The sequence below is a fragment of the Scyliorhinus torazame genome, chromosome 16 (assembly GCF_047496885.1).
Source record: "Scyliorhinus torazame isolate Kashiwa2021f chromosome 16, sScyTor2.1, whole genome shotgun sequence".
Classification (NCBI taxonomy): domain Eukaryota; kingdom Metazoa; phylum Chordata; class Chondrichthyes; order Carcharhiniformes; family Scyliorhinidae; genus Scyliorhinus; species Scyliorhinus torazame.
Window position 1 is genome coordinate 101,934,807 of NC_092722.1, and position 23,632 is coordinate 101,958,438.

Here is a 23,632-nt window from a genome sequence, read left to right on the forward strand (position 1 = left end):
ATTGTGGTCACTCACCCCTAAAGGTTATTTTTCATTGTAAGAGGGCTAATTAATAATGCAGTTGTAAAAGAACCTTTCCAGGTGAGTGACCACAATATGATAGAACTTAACATGTTTGAAAGTGAGGAAGTTCAATCTGAAGCCAAGGTGTTAAAAAATTGAATAAAGGAAACGAAGGCGGCACGAGGAACAAATCGGCCGAGGTGGATTGGGAAAATGCATTCACAGGTATGACTGTGCATCGGTAATGGTTAGTGTTCAAAGAACTATTACAAAGCATACAGCATCCATACATTCCTTCAGGGTGCAAACCCCCAGCCCCAAAAAAGTCATCCATGGCTGACAAAGATTGTAGAAGATTAAAAGAAAAGGCTTATAAAGTCGCCAGAAATCGTAGTAAACCTGAGAATTGGGAGGTTCTTGCCCTGGGGAGGGTGAACTCTTCCTCCTCTTACGCGAGGCTCAGCCTCATACAATTTAAGGTGCTGCACAGGGCACATATGACCGGGGCAAGGATGAGCCTGTTCTTTGGGAGTGAGGACAGATGTGTTAGGTGCTCAGCAAACCACACCCACACGTTCTGGGCATGCCCAGCGCTGGAGGACTTTTGGAAGGGTGTAGCGAGGACAGTGTCGAGGGTGGTAGGTTCCACCCGGGCTGGGGGCTCGCAATATTTGGAGTGGCAGAGGAGCCGGGAGTGCAGGAGGCGAAAGAGGCCGGTATTCTGGTCTTTGCGTCCCTGGTAGCCCGGCGTAGGATTCTTCTTCAGTGGAAGGATGCGAGGCCCCCAAGCCTGGAATCCTGGATCAACGATATGGCAGGGTTTATTAAATTGGAGAGGGTGAAATTTGCCTTAAGGGGATCGGTGCAAGGGTTATTCATGCGGTGGCAATCGTTCCTCGACTTCCTGGCAGAGTGTTAGGAGATGGTCAGCAGCAGCGGGGGGGTGGGGGGGGGGGAAGAGAGAGTGAGACTCGGGGGGTTCATTTTTCTTGATTGGGCGTGTATATTTGCTTGTGTGTTGATGATGGCTGTTAATTTATTATTTGTGTATACGGCGGGGGGGGTTGTTCTTTTCTTTTTGTATTTTGTTGTTGATATTTTGTGAAAATCTGAATAAAAATTAGTTTTAAAAAAAATACAGCAAAGGAAGGCCAAAGAAACTGAGAAAGAAAGGGAGAACAGAACATAAATGCAATCTAACATTCATAAAACATAAAAAAGAACTGTAAAAGCTTTGACAAAGAGTCATCGGACTCGAAACGTTAGCTCTTTTCTCTCCCTACAGGTGCTGCCAGACCTGCTGAGATTTTCCAGCATTTTCTCTTTGGTTTCAGATTCCAGCATCCGCGGTAATTTGCTTTTATAACTGTAAAAGCTTCTATAGTTATGTAAAAAGGCAGCGTTTGGCTAAGACAAATGTGGGTCGATTACAGGCAGAGTCAGGAGAATTCATTATGGGGAATAGGAAATGGCAGAGCAGCTAAATGACTTTGCTATCACTAAGGAAAATGCAGGAAATCCCTCAGATGTAGAAATCCAAGGGACCAAGGAGAAAGGAAATTAGTGTAAGAAAGAAGTTTGCAGTGAGAAATTAATGGGACTGAAAGTCGCTAAGTTCCCAGAACGTGATATCATGCATCCCAGAGTGTTGAAAGATGTTGCTACAGAGATAGTGGATGCATTGGTGATCATCTTCCAATATTCTATGGATTCTGGAATGGTTCCTGAAACATTGGAAGGTAACAATAACAAATCTTTCTTGTTGTCACAAGTAGGCTTACATTAACACTGCAATGAAGTTACTGGGAAAATACCCTAGTCGGCATACTATGGCGCCTGTTCGGGAGAATTCAGAATGTCCAATGCACGTCTTGGTCGGGATTTGTGGGAGGAAACTGGAGCACCCGGAGGAAATTCACGGAGAGAGTTCAGACTCCGCACAGACAGTGTCCCAAGCCAGGAATCGAACCTGGAACCCTGGCGTTGTGTTACTGTGCTGCCGAGGTACAAACGTCATCTCATTATTTAAGGGAGGGAGAGAGAAAATAGGGAGCTATAGCCCTGTTAGCTGAACATCTGTGGTAGGGAAAATGCTGGAATCTATTATAAAGAATGTGATAAATTGTCACTTGGACAATCATGATCAGATTGGGCATAGTCAGCATGCATTTACAAATGGGAAATCATCTTTTGTTGAAACTGGAATTTTATGAAGATGTTACTAACATTATTGATAAAGGAGAGTCAATGGACGTTGCATATTTGGATTTTCAGTAGGCTTTTGATAAAGTCCTCACGGGAAGTGAATTAGCAAAATAAAGCACATTCAAGGCTAGACATTGAAAATTGATGTTTCCATCATGAGAGGAGGTTAATCTTCTGCATGTTTATAAGGAACACTTCAAGTTGGTCAATGAATAGACACTGCAAGAGTGCTTGGACAAAGAAGGCTGGCACTTGAAAGGTTAATTAGATCTGGAAGAGTAAATAGAAGGCAGTGAGCCCAGACTCACTCAAACCAACTAATCTACATTGGTGATAATTGCAGTGTTCAGTATCATTCACAACTCTCAGACACTGCAGCAGTCCGTGTCTCTATGGCACATGACCTGGACAACATTCAGGCTTGGGATGCTTAAGTGGCAAGTAACATCCGCACCACACAAGTGCCAGGCATTGGCCATCTCCAACAACATCTCCCCATGACATTCAACAGTATTACCATCGCTGAATATTCAGCCAAAATCCTGGAACTCCCTTTCTAACAGTACTGTGGGTGTACCTACACCACACAAACTTCAGTGGTTCCATAAAGTGACTCACTGCCACCTTGTCAAAGGGCAACTAGGGCAAGTCAAGAGGAAGGTTCCCTCTACTATCCTTGATCGGCCCTACTCACTCTAATCATCCTCTTATTTCTCACAAGTGTAGAACGCCTTGGGTTTTTCCCTAATCCTTCCCGCCAGAACTTTTTCATGCCCCCTTCTAGCTCTCCTAAGTCCATTTTTGAGTTCCTTCCTGGCTACCTTGTAACCCTCTAGAGCCGTGCCAGATCCTTGCTTCCTCAACGTTAAGTAAGCTTCATTCTTCCTCTTGACTAGAAGCTCCACTTCTCTTGTCACCCAAGGCTCCTTCACCTTACCATTCCTTCCTCGTCTCAGTGGGACAAAACTATTCAGCCCTTGTAGCAAGTGCTCCTGAAACAATCTCCACATTACTGTTGTGCATTTCCCGGAGAACATCTGTTCCCAATTAACGCTCCTCAGCTCTTGTCTAATCGCAATATAATTTCTTTTAAAAAAATGTTTTTTTAAATTACATTTAGAGCACCCAATTAATTTTTTCTAATTAAGGGGCAATTTAGCGTGGCCAATCCACCTACCCTGCACATCTTTGGGTTGTGGGGGCGAAACCCACGCAAACACGGGGAGAATGTGCAAACTCCACATGGACAGTGACCCAGAGCCGGGATCGAACCCAAGACCTCGGCGCCGTGAGGCAGCAGGACTAACCCACTGCACCACCGTGCTGTCCTATCGCAGTATAATTTCCCCTCCCCCAATTAAATATCTTCCCATACTGTCTGTTCCTATCCCTCCATGACTATGGTAAACGTCAAGGGGTTGTGGTCACCGTCACTGAAATGCTCTCCCACGGAGACACCTGACACTGGCCTGGTTTGTTGCCAAGCACCAAATCCAATATGGCCTCCCCCTAGACGGCCTGTCTACATATTGAGTCAGGAATCCTTCCTGTACACACCTGACAAAATCTGCTCCAACCAAACCATTTGCACTAAGGAGGTTTCAGTCAATATTAGGGAAGTTGAAGTCACCCATGACAACAACTCTGCTACTTCTGCACCTTTCCAAGATCTGCCACCCAATCTGTTCCTCTATCTCTCTGCTTCAACTTCAGTACTCATCCTGATACGGTGCTAAATTCTGTCCAGCTACAGCTAATGGCTCTGGCATTAATGAAGTGTGAGGGTCCCTATGGGAGAACCCATATTCTACATGTGTGGATTTCTCAGTAATTTTGTTTAGAGGCTCAAAAATGGTGATGATATCCCACAAGCGCCAGACATCCAGTTACCATAAAGCGAGCAGCAAATAGAACCCAACCAGCTTTATAATAAACTTCATTCTCGACAATGGTGGCAAGTTTTCTTTCTCCTTATTAGCAGCAAGTTATTTTTTAACTCCTCAGTCAGTTTGCAATCATCACTTACTGTTCATCCTATCTAGCAATTCCCATTTTGCTGTGAGAATTCTTTCACCAGTTTCTTGGTGGCAGGTTAGAAAGGCTGGCAGGATGGCACAGTGATTAGCACTGCAGCCTCACAGCGCCAGGGACCCGGGTTCGATTCTGGCCTTGGGGTGACCGTCTGTGTGAAGTTTGCACATTCTACCCGTGTCTGTGTGGGTTTCCTCTGGGTGCTTCGGTTTCCTCCCACAGTCCAAAGATGTGCAGGTTAGGTGGATTGGCCAAACGTGCGAGGTTACAGGGATAGGGCGGGGGACTGGGTCAAGGTAGGGTACTCTTTTGGAGGGTTGGTGCAGATTAGATGGGCTGAATGGCCTCCTTCTGCCCTGCAGGGATTCTCTGGATAACTGGGCCACATCTACCAAACAGCAGAGTTAAGACTGGCACCAGCTGGTTTAAGAGTGGGACAGCATGGGATAACTCTTCTAATTGCTATCTAGTGCTGGAAATGAGGCAGGACTGCTTGGTTGTCATGATCCCCATGTTAAAATAGCCTACCAACAGTTAATATATACATGGACCTGGACATTATGAAGAACTTGGATACCAGAGGGTAATCAAAAGCAAGGAGCAACACAAAGAGGGGAACATCTGCATTTTATGCATTGGTTCACTGATCTCTATCGGTGCGTTGATGTTCAACACAGCCTTGGTCATGAGCTATTGTTGGCCATTCCACAGAATATCAACACTCAAGATCTAAAAACAGGGTAACTTGTCTACTGGTATCACTTACCAACCAATCGTTTGCTGATTTGCTCTTTTGGACATTTACTGTTCCAACCTTTTTTTAGGGTTTCCTTAGCATGTTTTATATCATTGGGAACATGATGTTCAGTGTTTGGACAACTATCCTCCACAGGTTGGGTGGCATGTAACTCGCTGGTACAATTTCCAGAACCTTCCGCCACAGAGGTCTTGCTCTCCGGTTCCTTCTCGCACAATGTTTCTATCTGACATTCCTCTGGATTTTCTTTTTTACAACTTGTCGTGGATTCTGCAACGGGTTCATAATTTTCAACTGCAGACCCTTTGCTACTCATCAATTTGTGAGACTCCATTTCCTGCTCACATGAACTAGAATCCTCTGTTAAAACAGGAGGAGTAGGAGGGAGATCAAATGACCAACATTTCAATTCTTTTTGCAATCGTGGGGGTTTTTCTGTGATTTCTGTCAGTTTTACTGGATTGCTGCAAAGTTCTTCAAACTCTCCACCCAAACGATGAAACAGTTCATTAATGACAACATCACAATCGCCCAGCAGTTCCACATCAAAGTTAAGGTGATTCAAGGGCTCCCTGTTAATCAGTACCTGAGGCACATGATGTGGTATAGAGCCTGCACAAAAATCAATTGAGAGAGTTAGGATTATATTACAAGCAAAAGTACACAATTACACAATGGAAGCATTTGCTGGGAACTCTCTGAACAGCAAAGTGATGTTTCAAGGTGTGTAACTGGTTTCTGAAGAAGGATCCAGTCCAGAAATGTCAACTTGCCTCTTCTTTCCACCAATGCTGACTGACTCGCTAAATGTTTTCCATTCTTCTTTCAAAATCTCCTGCATCAGTAGTCTTTTTTGCTTTGCGCTTACAAGGGTTTGGAAATACATTTGCAATATCAGACCATTCATTATGAAGCAAAACTGCGGGCAACACAGTGGCATAGTGGTTAGCCCTGCTGCCTCACAGCGCCGACGACCCTGGTTTGATCCTGGCCCCAGGTCACTGACCGTGTAGAGTTTGCATATTCTCCTGTGTATGCGTGGGTCTCACCCCCAAAACCCAAAAATGTGCAGGGTTGGTGAATTGGCCACGCTAAATTGCCCCTTAATTGGAAAAAAATAATTGGGTACTCTTAAATTTTTTTTCAAAAAAGAAATAAACTGAAGCTGCAGCCATAAACAAGCTATATCACTGCTGTGTTATTGTTTGCTTTTTGTAAACTTTGTGTAAAAGTTGTTCAAATGTCGATAAAAATATTTCCCCAAAAAAATAGTACTCCAACAGGGAGCTGTATATTTTCACAACAATTATAACAGACAGATCAAAGCCCCTCATAAAATTAAACCCCCACCCAACTCCAACTTGTGAAACATTCAATTCACACAAGAACAACGAAATGCAAACATGAACAAGTGACCCCAAAAAACCCCCATAGCCACATGCCCACCCCCAACATCCAAAAAAGCCTAAGAAATCTCAACCAACCTGCAACCAGCCCACACTTTTATACAAAAGAATTCACCTCCACTGGTGCATTGAAAAATATAGCCTTTCCCCTTAAAGGTCACCCTCAGCTGCGCCGGGTACACCACCCCAAATTGGACTCCAATTTTATACAGGGTAGCTTTGGCCTTGTTGAACGCTGCCACTTCTTTGCCAGCTCCGCTCCCATGTCTTGATGAAGCCTGATGGTGTGGCCTTCCCAATAGTAGTCACGGTGCTTCATTGCGCATCTCATGACCCGCTCCTATTCATGAAAGCTGTGAAATTTCACAATATGGCTCACGGTGATTCATTAGGATGGGGCTTCTGGCAGAGTGTCCGGTGGGTTTGATTCAGCTCAGGGGGGGACGTGAGTCCACCCTGCCCCACCATCTTCCCAAATATCTTCATAAAATACTCTATTTGAGAGCTGCGCCTTCCATCCCCTCTGGCAACCCCACAACAAGGATATTTTGCCTCCTTGACCAATTCTCCAAATCATTCAATTTGGCCTTCAGCGCTTTATTTGCCTCTGCCATCAAGAGGGAATTTGGTTACTGTGCCTCGAAAGGGACACCTCCATGCCTTGTATCGCAGTGCCATGCGCTTTTACTGATTCATTGGTCTTCTCCAACGGTAACCGAATGGGAGCCAAGGCATCTTCTATGGACTTGCGATGGTCCCTCTACACTACCGCCTTTGCTTCTCAAACTCCGTCGCCAAGGTTATGCGTCTCGGCTGTTAGTGGAATGGCCGGAGTCACAGAGGCTGCCTCCTCCATTTTCTCCACCGAGTCACCTGATGAAGGAGCTGTGCTCCGAAAGCTAGTGATTCCAAATACACCTGTTGGACTTTAACCGGGTGTTCCTGCAGATTGGCAGGAAGAAAGTGTAACCAATTTAAAAAAGAGGAAGAGAGAAATCAGGGAACAAGAGACTGGTTAGCCTGACAATAGTAGGGGAAATGTTAGAATTTATTATCAAGGATGGAATAACTGGACACATAGAAAATATTGGTAGGATTGGGCATACTGAACAATTTTAAGAAAGGGAAATTGTGTTTAACAAATCTGTTCAGAGTTTTTGACGATGTAACTAGTAGAACAGATAAGGGGAACCAGTGGATGTGGCATATTTGAATTTTCAGGCTTTTGATAACGTTCCATACAGGAGGTTAGTAAATAAAATTAGAGCATATGGGTTTGTGTAATATACTGGAATGGATCGAGAACTGGTTAATGGACAGAAAACAGATTGGGCATAAAGAGGTCGATAGGCTGTGACTAGTGGCATACTGCAAGATCAGAGCTTGGGTCACAGGTATTTACAAACTATAAAATGTCCAACTTTTCTGGCGACACAAAATTTGTTGTTGTTGGGTGGGGGAGGGGGCCAGGAGTTGGAGAATGCGAGTGAGGGGGATGCAAAGAGGCTTCAAGTAGGTTTAGAAAATGCAAATGGGCAAGAAAATAGCAGAAGGATTATAATGTGGAATAATTATGAAGTTATCCACTTTGATAGGAAAAACAGAAATGCAAAGTATTTCTTAAATGATGAGAGATTGCAAATTGTGATGTCTAAAGGACATGGGTGCCCTTGTTTGTATGTCACTGGAAGTTTGCATTCCGGCGCAGCAAGCAATTGGGAAAGCAAATGGCATGTTGACCTTCATTGTAAGAAGATTTGAGTACAGGAGTAAAGATGTCTTGCTGAATTGTATAGAACCTTAGGGAGACCACACCTGGAGCATTGTGTATGAGGAGGAATTTCGTCACCCAGAGGTGGTGAATTTTTGTAATTCTCTAGCCCTGAGGGCTGTGGAGCCTCAGTCATTGATTATGTTCAAGATAGAGATGGATAGATTTCTTGATACTAAAGATATCAAGGGATATGGGGATAGTGCAGGAAAATGGCATTCAGGTAGATCATCAGCCATGCTCTAGTTGTATGGCGGCGTAGGTGGCCGAATGGCCTACACCCGTTCCTATTTCCGAATCCCAACTTCAAGTGCAAGTTTAAATAAGCACCCGAAGCTGAACATCTACAGGAAACGGTGGAGAGTTCCAAGTTGGAAACATAGAAGGCTGGACCCACGGCAAATCTAGACAGCCCATTATTTAATATGTTACACGTCTTGAATATAGGCTCTCAGCTTCAAGCATTTCAAATAGAAAATAATGGAAACACTCAGCAGGCCAGGTAGTATCTGTGGAAAAAGGAAAGTAGAAGTAACGTTTCAGCTCAATCTGTACTTCCTTTTTCCACTTCCATTAAAATCTGTCTCTATGACTGACCTGAACAGTGCACCCAGTGTGGGCATTATTAAAGGTTTGGATGTCTTACTTGGTATGAGTGCCACTGGCCGCACTTTTAAGGAAGATCCAATCACAATTAGGAGGTCAACCTCGTCTTTGTCATATTTCATACTCCTGTGAAATTGCTCTGGTAGGTTTTCTCCAAAGAACACTATATCCGGCTTCATAATGGCAAGAGGAACATCAGGAGGACATTTCGAGCATTGGGGCACTACCTGATAAGGAACAGAATATACAAATTAATTCCAAGTTATTCTGTTAATTTAGACACATTCTTCATCAAGCATATATTGTTCTACAACTAGTCTTGGAGCAAAAAATTCTGATAATCCAGTGATACAGCATATTGGTGCATTGTACCAAGGAAGGTAGGATGTGGCTTACCATGTGGATAGTGGCAGCTCTCAGGTCTCCACATTCAGTGACCAAACAATTCCTCAGGTAGAGGAAAAACTGGGTTGACTTATCAATCAAAACACAGGCATGTATGTCTCCCACTGGATTGCACAAGAGCTCAAGAGTGGCTTGAAAACCGGCAGCCTGCCCTGAGAAACTTGGTGCCAATGCACCACTTCCTCATCAACAGAGTGAAGGAAAGGCAGGCCTCATTACGTAACCAAGAGTAGACTGCTGATTTCAACAATTGCACTTCAAAGACCAAATATGAACAATTTTTTAAACAAGGACAAAATCAGCTTCTTACCTGATTGAAAACATCTTTCCTAATTGCTTCACAATCAACTTTATACTTGCACATCAGACAAGAAGCCATTGCAAATGAGCCTAGAGAAATTACAGAAAACAAAGCAACAGTTTGTCCACAATTCAACAGCAAAACATTTTTACAAAAGTATATTAGATAGAAAGAATAGGGCATCGACCCGTAGCCTGGAAACTATAGTAAATCCAAAGCTAAAAATCGATCCAAGTTAATGGTTCCCCTAACATGGTGTTAAAATAAAGGCGTCCAACATTTCATACATATAATTTACATTATTACCGTAGCAATATACATCTTTCCCCAAGTAATAGTTCTCGATTTAAAGATCACAATCATCAATTGTCTCTTGGGGTTGACCTTTCCTGGGCTCTGGCTCTCCTCCAGTGAGCTATAAACACCATTGTGTGTATCTTGGTTGGATGAGGGACTGCCAGACAAGGTCAGCATTTCCTGTCTCACTCCCCAAAACCAAACAAAGAGCTTGGTCGCACACATGATCCTATCAGAATGCTAGGCCAAATGAGAAGTGACAGAATGTAGGTAGCATAATGACCAAGTGATATGGAATACAAAGCTTCAAATTCAAACCACTAAATGGAGCCATGTAACCTTTGTACTTGAAATGCAAGGTCACAGGGACGATGTGTTTAACAGGAGCTTGGCACATTCACCAACTTGTACTTTTCAGATCAATTTCTGAGCTGCTTTTATTCTATTTCATTTGGCTTTCAAGCAGCAAATACAAATTAAAATGCTTCCTTCTCATGGAAGTGTGAAAAGGTAGGAGAGGAGGCAGGGGATGGTGGTGGAATATTCATTCAGTAATTTTAGTACCTAGTTAAGAGATTATCCTCAACTAACCATGACACTCGACAATCCTGCGAATGCCAGCAACCTGTTCCAGGGTATCTATGTTCTGGGTGTAATTCCGCAGTAGCTTCTCTTGCTTATCCAGCAAGGCTATGAATTTGTGACAAAGAGATGGCTGGAACTGACCAGGATAAATCTCCTGTGCAATAAAAACACATGGGAATAAATCTCAACTTTAAGAAGTTCTGATATCAACATCTATCTTAAGCAATTTAAAAATACTGCATACACAATTTCATCAGCAGTAAATCTTAACCTTGAGGCTTCTGAAAAGTCTGATCCTATTGGGTACGCTAACCTAAAATGTGGAAGTGTTGAAGCAATTTGTTTCTGCCTCTAAATTGTCTTTTCATACATCATTTCTGCAGTAAATTTCCTGCCCATTTAATAAGGATACTGGTTTAGTGCAAAAAATATTTTAAAAGCCTGTAAAACAGCAATGAAATGACCACAAGATCATGGCAAGCCTTTCTGGTTCCATATTATTAAAGGGGGGCAGTTTATCTCAGTGTGCTGGACAGCTGGTTCATGATGCAGAGAGAGGCCAACAGTGTAAGTTCAATTACTGTACTGGCTCAGGTTATTCATGAAGCCCCACCTTCTCCAACTTGCCCCTCGCCTGAGGTGTGGTAATCCTCAGGTTAAACCACCTCCAGAAAGCAGCCTATGTTCATCTTGGACTGTGACAACTTTACTAAAGGGTAGCCCATGGAACGAGATGTAATGTAGACAAGGATCACCATTCTTCAACCAATCAAACAGTCAAAATAACTAACATGACAGCTTGTATTTTTGGAGCAGTCATTATAAACAAAGTGTTGATGCAGAGTGCTTTATACATCAGTGGGCAGCAATTAGGGGTAAATGAAAATAGAAAGAGGGTCAGCTGATGGCTAAAGGATGTCTGAAGTGCAGGTTTTTGAAAGATACAGACGTCAATGGAGTTCCGAAGTTCAAGAGAAAAGCAGCATCTCCGATGGTTGAATGAAAGCAGCAGGGCCAGTGTCTGCAGCATATAGAACTGGAAGAGTTAACAGAATTAGGGAGGTGCAAGGAATTCAGGGATATGCATATGAGTCAACCAGGGGTACGACTGGGTGAAGACAAAAAGAGCCGATTTGTTTTTGACAAGGAATCATAGACATAAGATAGTGCAAAGCAGCAGTCACTGTAGCGTGAGGGGCTGCAAAATTATAGCACTAGTGATCAGTAGTGAAATGCAAATACTTCCAGGTCACTTCAACTGGGTATAATTATAATAATTATTGGACATAAAGTGGATCAAACCATTACTTTCTCCTTTGTTTATGTACTATTACCGTTAAGACTGTAGACATTTGTATCTAATTACCCAAGTGACCTCAGGTGTTTTAGCATTCAAAGAAGGTAGTGTATACAATAATGGATGAAGTCTATACTAACAACACAACATGACCTTGGTGGATTACGTGCATGCAAAGCGAAGCAAAGGACTAGGGAGAGGGGAGGTAGAGGTCGGATAAACATTTCAAAGGGTTCAATTTATCGAAAAGACTGGAATTTCTCATCCTTGACCAACTCTGGGAGACTGGAATCCAGTGGCAGTGGGGCGTGGACCTTAATACAAATAGGAACTTGGGTCATGAGAGGCTACAAAGGCGAGCACTGGGGATAATGGCATTGGATAAAATTTGGATGGAGAAGGGAAAGAGTTGGAAGAGAAAGGCATTGTTGTGTAAGTGAAACAAAACAGACATGGTGAACGGAAAGCAGTGTTCAAATTTCATTGTTACACAGACATGCGAGGTTGATTCTAAACTGGGGGTGTGTGAGTTTTGGTTGTGGTTATGCTAGCATAAAGCTGGAGGGAGTTTCAGTTCTTCAGTTCTTGATGCCAATCAGCAGTTGAAAATGGTGGCAAATGCAAGAGGGTAGATTGAAATGACGAGGAATAGCTGATGCTGCCAACATACATGAGGCTGGCCACACGACCCTGGAGAATACCACTACAATTGATGAGCAGAGACGACCATGTTGCAGGAGATACCACCTGCTGAGTTACAAAGCCAGTGTGAAATTAGGCAAAAGCAGTACCATAGAGAGAACTGGAGACCAGCGTGAGGAGAATGGAGCAGTCAAAACCATCAATGCTAATAAAAAGATCAAGGAGGCACAAGCATCATGCTGTTCATGTTCCTGAATGATTTATGGGGTAAAATACATAAGTTCACACTCAAATTGTAGTTGGGTGACATTGTCACTGTGCATATCATTCCAAGTCTGGTTTGATCTCTGGTCCAACATTATTGCCTGGTCTCTCTTGCTCTGTCCTACTGACCCTCTCTCCCGCTCTCACCCTTTAGATTAATGGCAATATTTTTGCAGCAGGTTAAAAAAAAAAAATTGTCAAGTGTGATACTTACCTTTGCAAACTTAAAAAATGGTCTGGGGTCTTTTCTAAAATATTCAATGTCAAACATCGCGTGAGGGTCTGGAAGGTCTGGAAAGTCTACTGCTAATCTAGCATAAATCCCATCTCTTGATCTGAAGTCTGGTATTCCACATGAAACAGAAACCTAGAAAAGAGCATCAAACCCAAAAATATATTGATCAGCTCAAAGGCAAAGTAAAAATATGTTCAATGTATTCTACTTCACAACCATTCCAGCTGCAGAGATTCAATAATTCAACCCATTAAAACAGGTTTAATTAGATATTCGTCACTTTGTACATCAAGATTTTATAAATGAAATAATAAGCTCCAATACCAATATCCCAGCCAATATTTTAGGTAATGGAAATGTAACATGCCAGCTTTCCCACTACATGTTTAAATATGAATCTTACAGAGAGGAACTGGAATCCTACACTGCTGAGCTAAACTGGTGAACAATGCACTGGCATATCAAAGGATACTGCAAAACAAAATACAAACTTATTAACTGACTAAGTTTTGATTTGTCCCCATTCAGTTTTTCATTTCTTTCCACATGTGGTATTATTATCCCCATCAAGTTGGATTGTATATATTTCTTCCTTGTTGTTCCCATCATATAATTAAATGCCCCAGTTAAAAAGCACAATGCAGGGCAGAAAGAGCTCGATCCAAACTTTAGGGAACCACAAGTTATCAATCTGCACCCATTTTTCCCATTGCAATAGAAGCTCTCCTGATTGCAGAGTTGGATGGATCAACCACTAGAAATTAAGCTCCGACTGATCAGCATTGATCCATCTGCCTTGATTCAAATTCAGAATCCAGAGAAACCACTGCATCCTCACAATCAGAAAGCAGGCCAGAAACATTAACGTTATAAAAGTTATTACGAGTCTATATTGGATTTTTAAAAATGTCCTCAAAAATAACTACAATATAATCTGTGAAAAACAAATTTGCTTTGATAATACACATAAGAGCTGCTGTTCATCAGCATATACCAGTTAAATTGTGATAGCTCAATAATTAATCAACACTTTCCTTAACACTTACCCCAGCTCCAGTGAGAACCATGATTTTCTTGCTCTCTTTTAAGATCCTCACCACATCCTCTAGGGTGTTAATATCTTTGCGCTTTTTCCGTTTTGGGGGCTCTGACAAAATGTTGAGGACAATCTGCCACAATGTCATGTCATCGAGGTCAGGTGGAGGACTGCTCCCTCGCAACAGATCCTTCAGGATCGACCGCGGGTCTGTACCCAGCATAAGATGTTGCTGGACAAAACTGTAAGGACCTAGTTGGAAAGGGAAAAGTTAGGCATTTAAAAAGAAAAACATTTGAAAGATAGTTTGAAGATAGCAAAAGTATTCTCAGCTTAGCTGCTGACTACAAATTCTTACACCTGATCACTAACTCCAACTCCGGCTTGACACATGTACCTGTGGACATAATGTGAAAATGGGGCTCATCTGTTAGTTTTCCCTACTCAAATAGCCTGCCACACTCCCTGTTAAAGTTGACAGGTGAATTGGCAATCTGGACAAATTACTGAAAGCTTGTGTAATTGAAAATTGTGATTAGGGATAATAGAAAAGCAAAAAATAGAGCACAATTGGGGAATGATAATGTTCAGACAGAGCTCGTGTTCCTGCATACACATCACAGAAAGTTAACATGCGGACATAGCATGCAATTAGGAAACTGAGTGGTATGTGAGCCTTTATTACAAAAGCATCATGGAGCCAGAGTGGTTACAGGATGGAAAGAGGCCATTTTAGTCTGTCATAGCCATGCTGGCTTTCTGCAAGAGCAACTCACCTCGTCCCAAACCCCTGCCTTTTCCCCATAGTTCTATAGATTTTTTTTTCCTTTACATGACCTACCCTAGTCCCTTTTGAAAGCCATGATTGAATCTGCCCTCACCACACTTTCAGGTAGGGCACCCCAAATCCTAACCACTCATTGTGTTCCCTTGTGTTGCCATTGCTTCTTTTATCAATCACCTTAAATCGGATTCCTTGGGTTCTCATCCCCTCTGCCAATGGGTTCATAGAATCATAGAATTTACAGTGCAGAAGGAGGCCATTCGGCCCATCGAGTCTGCACGGCTCTTTGAAAGAGCACCCTACCCAAGCCCACACCTCCACCCTATCCCCATAACCCAGTAACCCCATCCAACACGAAGGGCAATTTTGGACACGAAGGGCAATTTTGGACACGAAGGGCAATTTTGGACACGAAGGGCAATTTTGGACACGAAGGGCAATTTTGGACACGAAGGGCAATTTTGGACACGAAGGGCAATTTTGGACACGAAGGGCAATTTTGGACACGAAGGGCAATTTTGGACACGAAGGGCAATTTTGGACACGAAGGGCAATTTTGGACACGAAGGGCAATTTTGGACACGAAGGGCAATTTTGGACACGAAGGGCAATTTTGGACACGAAGGGCAATTTTGGACACGAAGGGCAATTTTGGACACGAAGGGCAATTTTGGACACGAAGGGCAATTTTGGACACGAAGGGCAATTTTGGACACGAAGGGCAATTTTGGACACGAAGGGCAATTTTGGACACGAAGGGCAATTTTGGACACGAAGGGCAATTTTGGACACGAAGGGCAATTTTGGACACGAAGGGCAATTTTGGACACGAAGGGCAATTTTGGACACGAAGGGCAATTTAGCATGGCCAAACCACCTAACCTGCATATCTTTGGACTGTGGGAGGAAACCGGAGCACCCGGAGGAAACCCACGCACACACGGGGAGAACGTGCAGACTCCGCACAGACAGTGACCCAAGTCGGGAATCAAACCTGGGACCCTGGAGCTGTGAAGCAATTGTGCTAACCACCATGCTACCGTGCTGCCCTTCTCTCGATTCACTTTCCAGACCGGTCAGATTTTGAAAATCTCTATCAAATCTCCTCTTAACCGTCTCTTCTCCAAGTAGGACAGTCATAAATTCCCCAATCTATCCACTTCACTGAAGTTCTTCATCCCTGGAACTGTTCTCGTAATTGTTTTCTGCAGCCTAACGACTTAATCTTTCCTGAAGTGCGGTGCCCAGAACTATGTACAATACTCCAGTTGACTCCAAACTAGTGTTTTACATAATTTCCTGGCTTTTATACTCTATGCCCTATTCAGTCCAGAGTCCTGTATGCTTTTAAGCGCTTTCTCACTCTGCCCTACAACCTTTAATGCTTTATTAAATTTAGAGTAACCAATTCATTTTTTCCAATTAAGGGGCAATTTTAGTGTGGCCAATCCACCTAGCCTGCACATCTTTGGGTTGTGGGAGCAAACCCCACACGAACACGGGGAGAATGTGCAAACTCCACACGGACAGTGACCCAGAACCGGGATCGAACCTGGGGCCTCGGCGCCGTCAGGCAGCAGGGCTAATCACTGCGCCACCGTGCTGCCGTCCCACAACCTTTAATGAGTTGTTACACATACCCACAGGTCTGTCTGCTCCTACACTCATTTTGGAATTGTTCCCTTTATTTATATTGTCTCTGTGAATCACTTTGCACATCTACAGTGAAGATTACAGTGATGAAAGTCTTACTAGAATTGTATAGTGCCTTGGGGAGATCTCATCTATAGTTCTGTGCACCATTTGGTCTCCTTACCCAAGGAAGTATACTCTTGCCCAAGAGGGGATGTGACAAATGTTCACTGGACTTATTCCTGGGGTGACAATTTGTATTATGAGGAGAGATTCAGCAGATTAGACCAATATTGCTGAGAATTTAGGGACTGAAAGGTGAACTCATTGAAACATAAAGTTCTTAAGGGGCTTGACAGGGCAGATCCTTGGGAGGAGGTTAACAATAGAGTTGGATGCAAGCAGTCTTGTTGAACAGGAGGTTGGAAGGTCAATCAAGGTCAAGTCAGGCATCAAGTTTATGAACGGTCTTGTTCAGCCTCGGATAGTGACCAGTAAAGAGAATGGGGTTGGCAGCTGTAACAAAGGCAATAGGGCTGAACTCTCTTGGAGCGACAATGGCATCTGATTGCCACTCAGCTCCTAGCTTATTACCTGAAATCCTGACTCCTCTGGGGATCACGCTGGGCATCGAGGTTTGGGGGAGCGTCAGAGTACAGGAGGGAGATAGAGAACCTTGTGGAGTGGTGTAATGACATGTTACACCAATTCTTAGAGGCACCATAGAAAGCATCCTATCTGGCTGCATCGCAGCCTGATATGGCAACTGCTCGGACCAAGACCATAAGAGACTAGAGGGTCGTGAACACAGCCCAGTCTATCACGCAAAACCGCCTCCCATCGATTGACTCAGTCTACACCTCCCGCTGCCTTGCGAATGTGGGCAACATAATCAAAGATCCCTCCCACCTGGGTTATTCTCTCTTCCAACGGACAGGAGATATAAAATTCTGAGAACACGCACTAACAGATTAAAAAACAGCTTCTTCCCTGCTGTTACCAGACTCCTAAACGACACTCTTATGGACTGAACTGATCTCTTCACACATCATTTCTACTGAGCAGTACTCTGTATGCTTTATTCGCTGCCTGTGTCTATGTATTTACATTGTGTATTTATGCATGTCCTATTTTTTTTTCATGTATAAAATATGGACTGAATAAAGAACAATACTTTTCACTGTGCCTTGGTACACGTGACAATAAATCAAATCAGTCAAAGATATACATGCTGATTATGAAGGAATATGTGTGCAGTCAGACATAATCCTGCAGTTGACTCCAGAGAAGTGTTTAAACACATGTTTCTTTTGCATAGCTTGAAACATGAAGGATCAAACAGCTTCATTACTCTAAGTAGCATGCTTTCAGCATGGAGCTTCAGATGAGTTTTATAGTGGATGGCCATAGGTTGTGCAGTGGAGTCCACCAAAACTACCTAGTCACTCTGTTAAGGGAGAATAAGAGGCATAACAGCATGGGGAAGAATCCCGTTGACTCCTAGTGTGTGTATAATTGATTACCAGTGAAATTGTTCCAGTATAATGTTTAGGAAAAGAAAGAAGTTTGTGCAAGAATTGATACTATTTGAGCTTCCTCCCCCCTAAGTGAAATACTCCATCAATGATGTATTAACCTGTACCTATCCGGGTACGTGGAGTCCAGTCACTTGAGCTAGCGTGTGAGGTTTTGTCGTCTTCATCACTTTCCCATGAACGAATCCCATTTGGAACAATTTCGTCAGAAGCAGCGTTTACTGCATGTCCCACAGGTAAACTGTCTAAAATAAAAGAAATTACACTGTAAAATAGTAATGCTGCAGTTAATGAAACTCAATATTTACATGAGAAAGTGCGCAACTGGACAATGCAATCTTGTATAAAGGAAGGATTTTGTTAAATCATCAACAAGCTGGCTGCTCGTAGCTTGGACTTACCAAGCTTTACTACTCATTCCGAGCAGGGAAACATCGTGGGAGCCATTCATCTGGTTCTCCACCCTCACCAGCCGCTCACGGGATCTCCTACTGGAGCCCACATTTTGACAGGTGCATTCCTAACCATGGAAATACATAATTTAATATGAATACCTTGGAAACATCGGGCATCAGGTATGCAGTCCTGTTAGTGTAGCTGAGTGGATGTTACAATGAGACCAGCTGGCTGGACGGCTAGTTCGTGATGTGGATTTTCACCAACAGCATGGGTTCAATTCCTGTACCGGCTGAGAGTATTCATGAAGGCCCTGTCTTCTCAAACTTGCCTCTCGCCGGAGTGGTGGCTCTCAGTTTAAATCACCAGTCAGCTCTCGTTCTCAAAAAGGGGGAGAGCAGCCTATGGTCCTCAGGGACCTTGGCGACTATCACTTTTCACAATGAGATGGAAAATTGAGACTTGAAAAAGCACTACCAATCTAATAAGATTCACACCGGTTAGGAATGTCTGATCCTTTCCAGTGTGTGGAGATGCCAGCGTTGGACTGGGGTGAGCACAGTAAGAAGTCTTACAACAGTAGGTTAAAGTCCAACAGTTTGTTTCAAATCACTAGCTTTCGGAGCACTACTCCTTCCTCAGGTGAATGAAGCCTCATTCACCTGAGGAAGGAGCAGTGCTCCGAAAGCTAGTGATTTAAAACAAACCTGTTGGACTTTAACCTGGTGTAAGACTTCTTACTGTGCTCTTTCCAGTGTGTCAGCATTTACCGCAAATAAAAATGATTCTTCAGATAGATTTAACTGCTGAAATACACAACTGATCCAGTGACAAAATTTAACACTAAATCCATCGGTCTGCATTGCAGTGATTGAATATTTTGATGAGTCTCAAGCTGTGCTTATGTAATAATAATAATCTTTATTAATGTCATAAGCAGGCTTACATTAACACTGCAATGAAATTACTGTGAAAAGCCCTTAGCTACACCCCGGTGCCTGTTCGGGTACATGGAGGGAGAATTCAGAATGTCCAACTCACCTAACCTGCACTTCTTTCGGGACTTGCGGGAGGAAACCCAAGCAGACACAGGGAGAACATTTAGACTCCGCACAGACAGTGACCCAAGCCGGGAATTGAACCTGGGACATTGGCGCTGTGAAGCAACAGTGCTAACCACTGTGCTACCATGCTGCCATTAAGTGTACTAAGATTTATTTGAATATTTCAGAACTGCGACTCAAGTAAACTACTAAAAAGAAAATAAAGAGCCACATTTATAAAGTACCTTTCATGAACTCAGGATGTCTCAAACTGTTCAACAATTAACAATTGCACAGAGCAATCAAGTTTTGACAATGGCCATAATTAGTATTTTATTTTTGCAGTGATGCTGGGTAAGGGACAACATAGAAACTGCTCAGAATTTTCTGCACCTGTGATCTGTGGGAAATTTGATGTCCACTTGTGTTTAACATCTAAATGTTGGAACATCAGCAGTCTATCATTTTAGGTGCTCTGCTCAAATTTCCAGAGATTATAACATGAACCCAGAGTCTTCTGCTGAACAGGTCAGTCATATACCAGAGAAAACATGCAAATCTGTCCTCAACATTAAAATGCAAATATTTTGCTCCACTTTGACATCTTTCTATAGTTTCACAGTTGTTGTATTTCTTGCAAATAGAACCCATTCCCCTAACACAGGCTTCATTGCATTTGCCCACTTTCTGTTCCTCTATTTATGTCAGAGATGCTTAGTTTCAACTCCCTGGAATTTGCTACACCTTGATTCCTCACCGTTTATTTCTAAATTTGTTTTAAAATCTACACATTCAATTGTTGGTTTTTCCAGTTAACTGATTCACATCAGGCTCCATTTAGGCTTAGGCTCCATTTTATCACTTGCTGTACATCCATGGATATTATACATCACTTGGCAAACACCCAATTGATTCCCCGGCTCCCCGCCCCTTTTCCTCCCTCCCCAAGAATCCCCATCCCTCACTTCCCTCTACTCACCGCTTTGCTTCTTCAAGTCTCCCTCACCTACCCGACCTCCTCGCCCCCAAACACCTTCAGACCCCCTTCTTCGCCAACCACTCCTGCACCCCAACACCACACTCCAGCCTGTGCCGCATCCCCTCCGTCACATATCCTCAACTCGCTTTCCATAATCAGCCTCGTCTACTTCCCCAACACCCCTTCCCCATGCACCTCCTTCACATGCACCCCACTTGCCCCCTTCCTCACACATATCCTAGTCGCCATGTCACAGCCCCCCTCTGCCCCAGAATCCCTTTCTCATGCAGCACCATCATGGCACCCCTTGCACACAGACAACCCCTATTCAATGGCATTACCATAATTGAATTCCCCCACAGTCAACATCCTGGGGTTACCATTGATTAGGAAATGAACTGGACTAGCCACATTAACATTATGGCTACCAGGGCAGAGCAAAGACTAGGAATTCTACGGCGAGTAACTCACTTACTGACCTCCCAAAGCCCATCCACCTCTACAAGGCGCACATCAGGACAGTAATGGAATACTCTCCACTTGCCTGGATGAGTGCAGCTCCAGAAACACTCAAGAAGCTTAACACCATCCAGGACAAAGCAGTCCGCTTATTTGCTCTCCTCTTCCACAAACATTCAAACCATCCGCCACCAACAAACAGTGGCAGCACTACAGTAACTCACCAAAATTCCTTAGACAGCACCTTCCACATACCCACTACTATCTACAAGGACAAGAGCAGCAGACACCTGGGAACCGCACCACCTGGAGGTTCTCCTCCAAGTCACTCGCTGTTCCTTCACTGTCGCTGGGGCAAAATCTTGGCACTCTCTCCCTAACAGCACTGTGGGTGTACCTACCCTCAGAGGCAAAGCGGTTGAAGACGGCAGCACACCACCATCTTCTGAAGGACAACTAGGGATAGGCAGTGACTGCAAGGCTAACCAGCGTGACACCATTCTGTAAATGAGTAAAAGATAAAGGGCCCTTCCTCCCAGCCAGCCCCCCGCGGCTTTCCTTCCTCATGAATCCCCCCTCCTCACCAATGGGCCTCGTCCCCATAAGACCCACCCTAAGCACCCCTTCCTTATCCAGATCACCCTCCTTCGCAAAGATACTCCCTTTGTCCCATCCTCACCCACAGCGTCCCTCTGCACGAACCTCCCCCTGCTGCTAACCTCCTCATGAATCGCCCCTCCTCACCCACTCACTACCACAATGCACCCATTCCGCACAGCTCCACCCCCAAGACACCCATTCCTCAAACCCCCCCCCCCACTCAGGCTCCCCTTCCTCATGAGCCGCCCCCCTACCAAGGCTCCCCATCCACACCACACCTGCAACAAAGCACCCTTCTTCAGAGCCTTTACCCCCATTTCTCATGGTCCTCCCTCCCTCAGAGCCTCCACCCCCACTAGACACCCAATCTTCATCTCCCCCACAAGGTACCGCTTCCTCACATCACTCCGCCCCGACGCACCCCTTCCCCACCCTTCATCATGAATCCCCCCTGCTGCCTCTTCCTCATGGATTTCCCCCCTCCCCTCAGCACCCTACATCGCCGCATTCCTACCTCTGCAATCCCTTCCGCCCACCCCCTTGCTCAAAGATACCCACTTCGCCTCTTAGCTCACGTAGGTGCCCCTTCCACAGCAAGCCCCACCCGCCCCACACACACCTGGCACCCCTTCCTCACATCCCCTCCCCCCTTCCACACACATATTCAGGCCCCATAGCCAATCTTACACAATCACCATCCCTCGCCATTCTGGACACAGATCCTGTCCCCCAGCACCTCCTTCCACCCCCCCTCCCCCACAGCAGTAGTCATTCCTCCCATCACCTCCCTCCCTCCAGTGACACTCAGTCCTCATGCAGTCCCCCTCCAGCGGCATTCAATCCTGACCCCCCCCCCTCTCTCCAGCAGCACCCCTTCCTCACACCACCACTCCTGTGGCACACATCCCTATAGAAGATACAGTGCAGAAGGAGGCCATTCGGCCCATCGAGTCTGCACCGACCCACTTAAGCCCTCTCTTCCACCCTATCCCTGTAACCCCATCTAACCTTTTTGGACACGAAGCACAATTTAGCATGGCCAATCCACCTAACCTGCAGGTCTTTGGACTGAGAGGAAACCGGAGCACCCGGAGGAAACCCATGGGGAGAACGTGCAGATTCCGCACAGACAGTGACCCAGCGGGGAATCGAACCTGGAACCCTGGCGGTAGAAGCCACAGTGCTAGCCACTTGTGCTACCGTGCTGCCCAAAGAGCCATCCCCACCCAAGGCACCCATTCCTCACATCTCCCCTTTGGTTCTCCTCCCTCACATCCACCCCCCCACCCCCCCCCCCCCCTCCCGCCAGTCCTCCTTTTCCTCTCTCACCATCCCCACCCCTCCCGGCCGCATTAATTCCTTACCCCCCCCCCACCCAAAGGCATTCATTCCTCACAACCACCCACACCAGCCCAGCCCCTCCTTCCTCATACACTGGCTCACCACTTCATGTCCATTCCTTAGACCCCCCCCCCCCTTCCTCACATTCTCTCCTCCCCACCCCCACCCCTAGGCGTCCCTTCCACAATCCCACACCCTCCAGTGCCCATTCCAACACTCTCCATGCCAACCTCACACGCAGTACCCTTCGCCATTCTTCACACAGAACCTGCCCACTGGCACCCCTTACCACCCCCCTACATCCAGGCGACCCTTACTCACAATCCCCCACCCTTCAGCAGCCCTTTGTCATGAAACCTCCCTTCAGAACCTCCCCCCCGGCTCTCGGCGGTTGTGGCAAGGCCTAAACAACATAACGGGCTACAAAGCGATGCCGAGCAGTATCTCCAGCAGCAGCGAACCCCTCCCTGATGAACTCAATGCATTCTATGCTCGGTTCGAGCAGGAGACCAATGATCCGCTAACGAGTTACCCAGCAGCCCATAACACACCCATACCCACCATCACAGTTTCCGAAGTCAGGTCGGCTTTCCTTAAAGTGGACCCTCGGAAGGCGACAGTCCGGAGGGGATCCCTGGTTGTGCATTCAGAGCCTGCGCGGACCAGCTGGCAGATGTGTTCGCGGACATCTTCAACCTGTCCCTACTCTGCTCTGAGGTCCCCACCTGCTTCAAGACGACCACCTTGGCATACCGGTGCCAAAGAAGCAGGCAACGTACCTCAATGACTACCGTCCGGTGGACCTGACTTCAGTCGTAATGAAGTGCTGTGATGCCACGTTTGCTGACGGTATGACCGTAGTGGGCCGGATCTCGAATAACAAGTCATAATACAGGAGGGAGATAGAGAACCTACTGGAGTGGTGCAGCGACAATCACTGGTCATTGACTTCAGAAAGCAAAGTACTGTACACACACCGGTCAGCATCAAGGGAGCCGAGGTAGAGATAACAAACAACAAAC

At 44.9% G+C, this 23,632-nt stretch overlaps 1 protein-coding gene across 2 annotated transcripts in view; it reads right to left on the bottom strand.

The window, feature by feature from the left end:
* sirt1 (sirtuin 1) overlaps nt 1–23,632 on the bottom strand; it is a 29,760-nt gene that overhangs the window by 3,121 nt on the left and 3,007 nt on the right. The window contains exons 2-8 of one of the 2 annotated variants that reach the window (XM_072478801.1): nt 17,900–18,037; nt 13,852–14,093; nt 12,785–12,937; nt 10,374–10,521; nt 9,495–9,574; nt 8,820–9,006; nt 5,006–5,608 (exon numbers count right to left, since the gene is read on the bottom strand). In XM_072478801.1, coding sequence (XP_072334902.1) covers nt 5,006–5,608; nt 8,820–9,006; nt 9,495–9,574; nt 10,374–10,521; nt 12,785–12,937; nt 13,852–14,093; nt 17,900–18,037 — 1,551 coding nt within the window. Of the gene's footprint in view, nt 1–5,005; nt 5,609–8,819; nt 9,007–9,494; nt 9,575–10,373; nt 10,522–12,784; nt 12,938–13,851; nt 14,094–17,893; nt 18,038–23,632 lie in introns of both variants that reach the window. The other variant, XM_072478800.1, reaches the window with a different exon arrangement.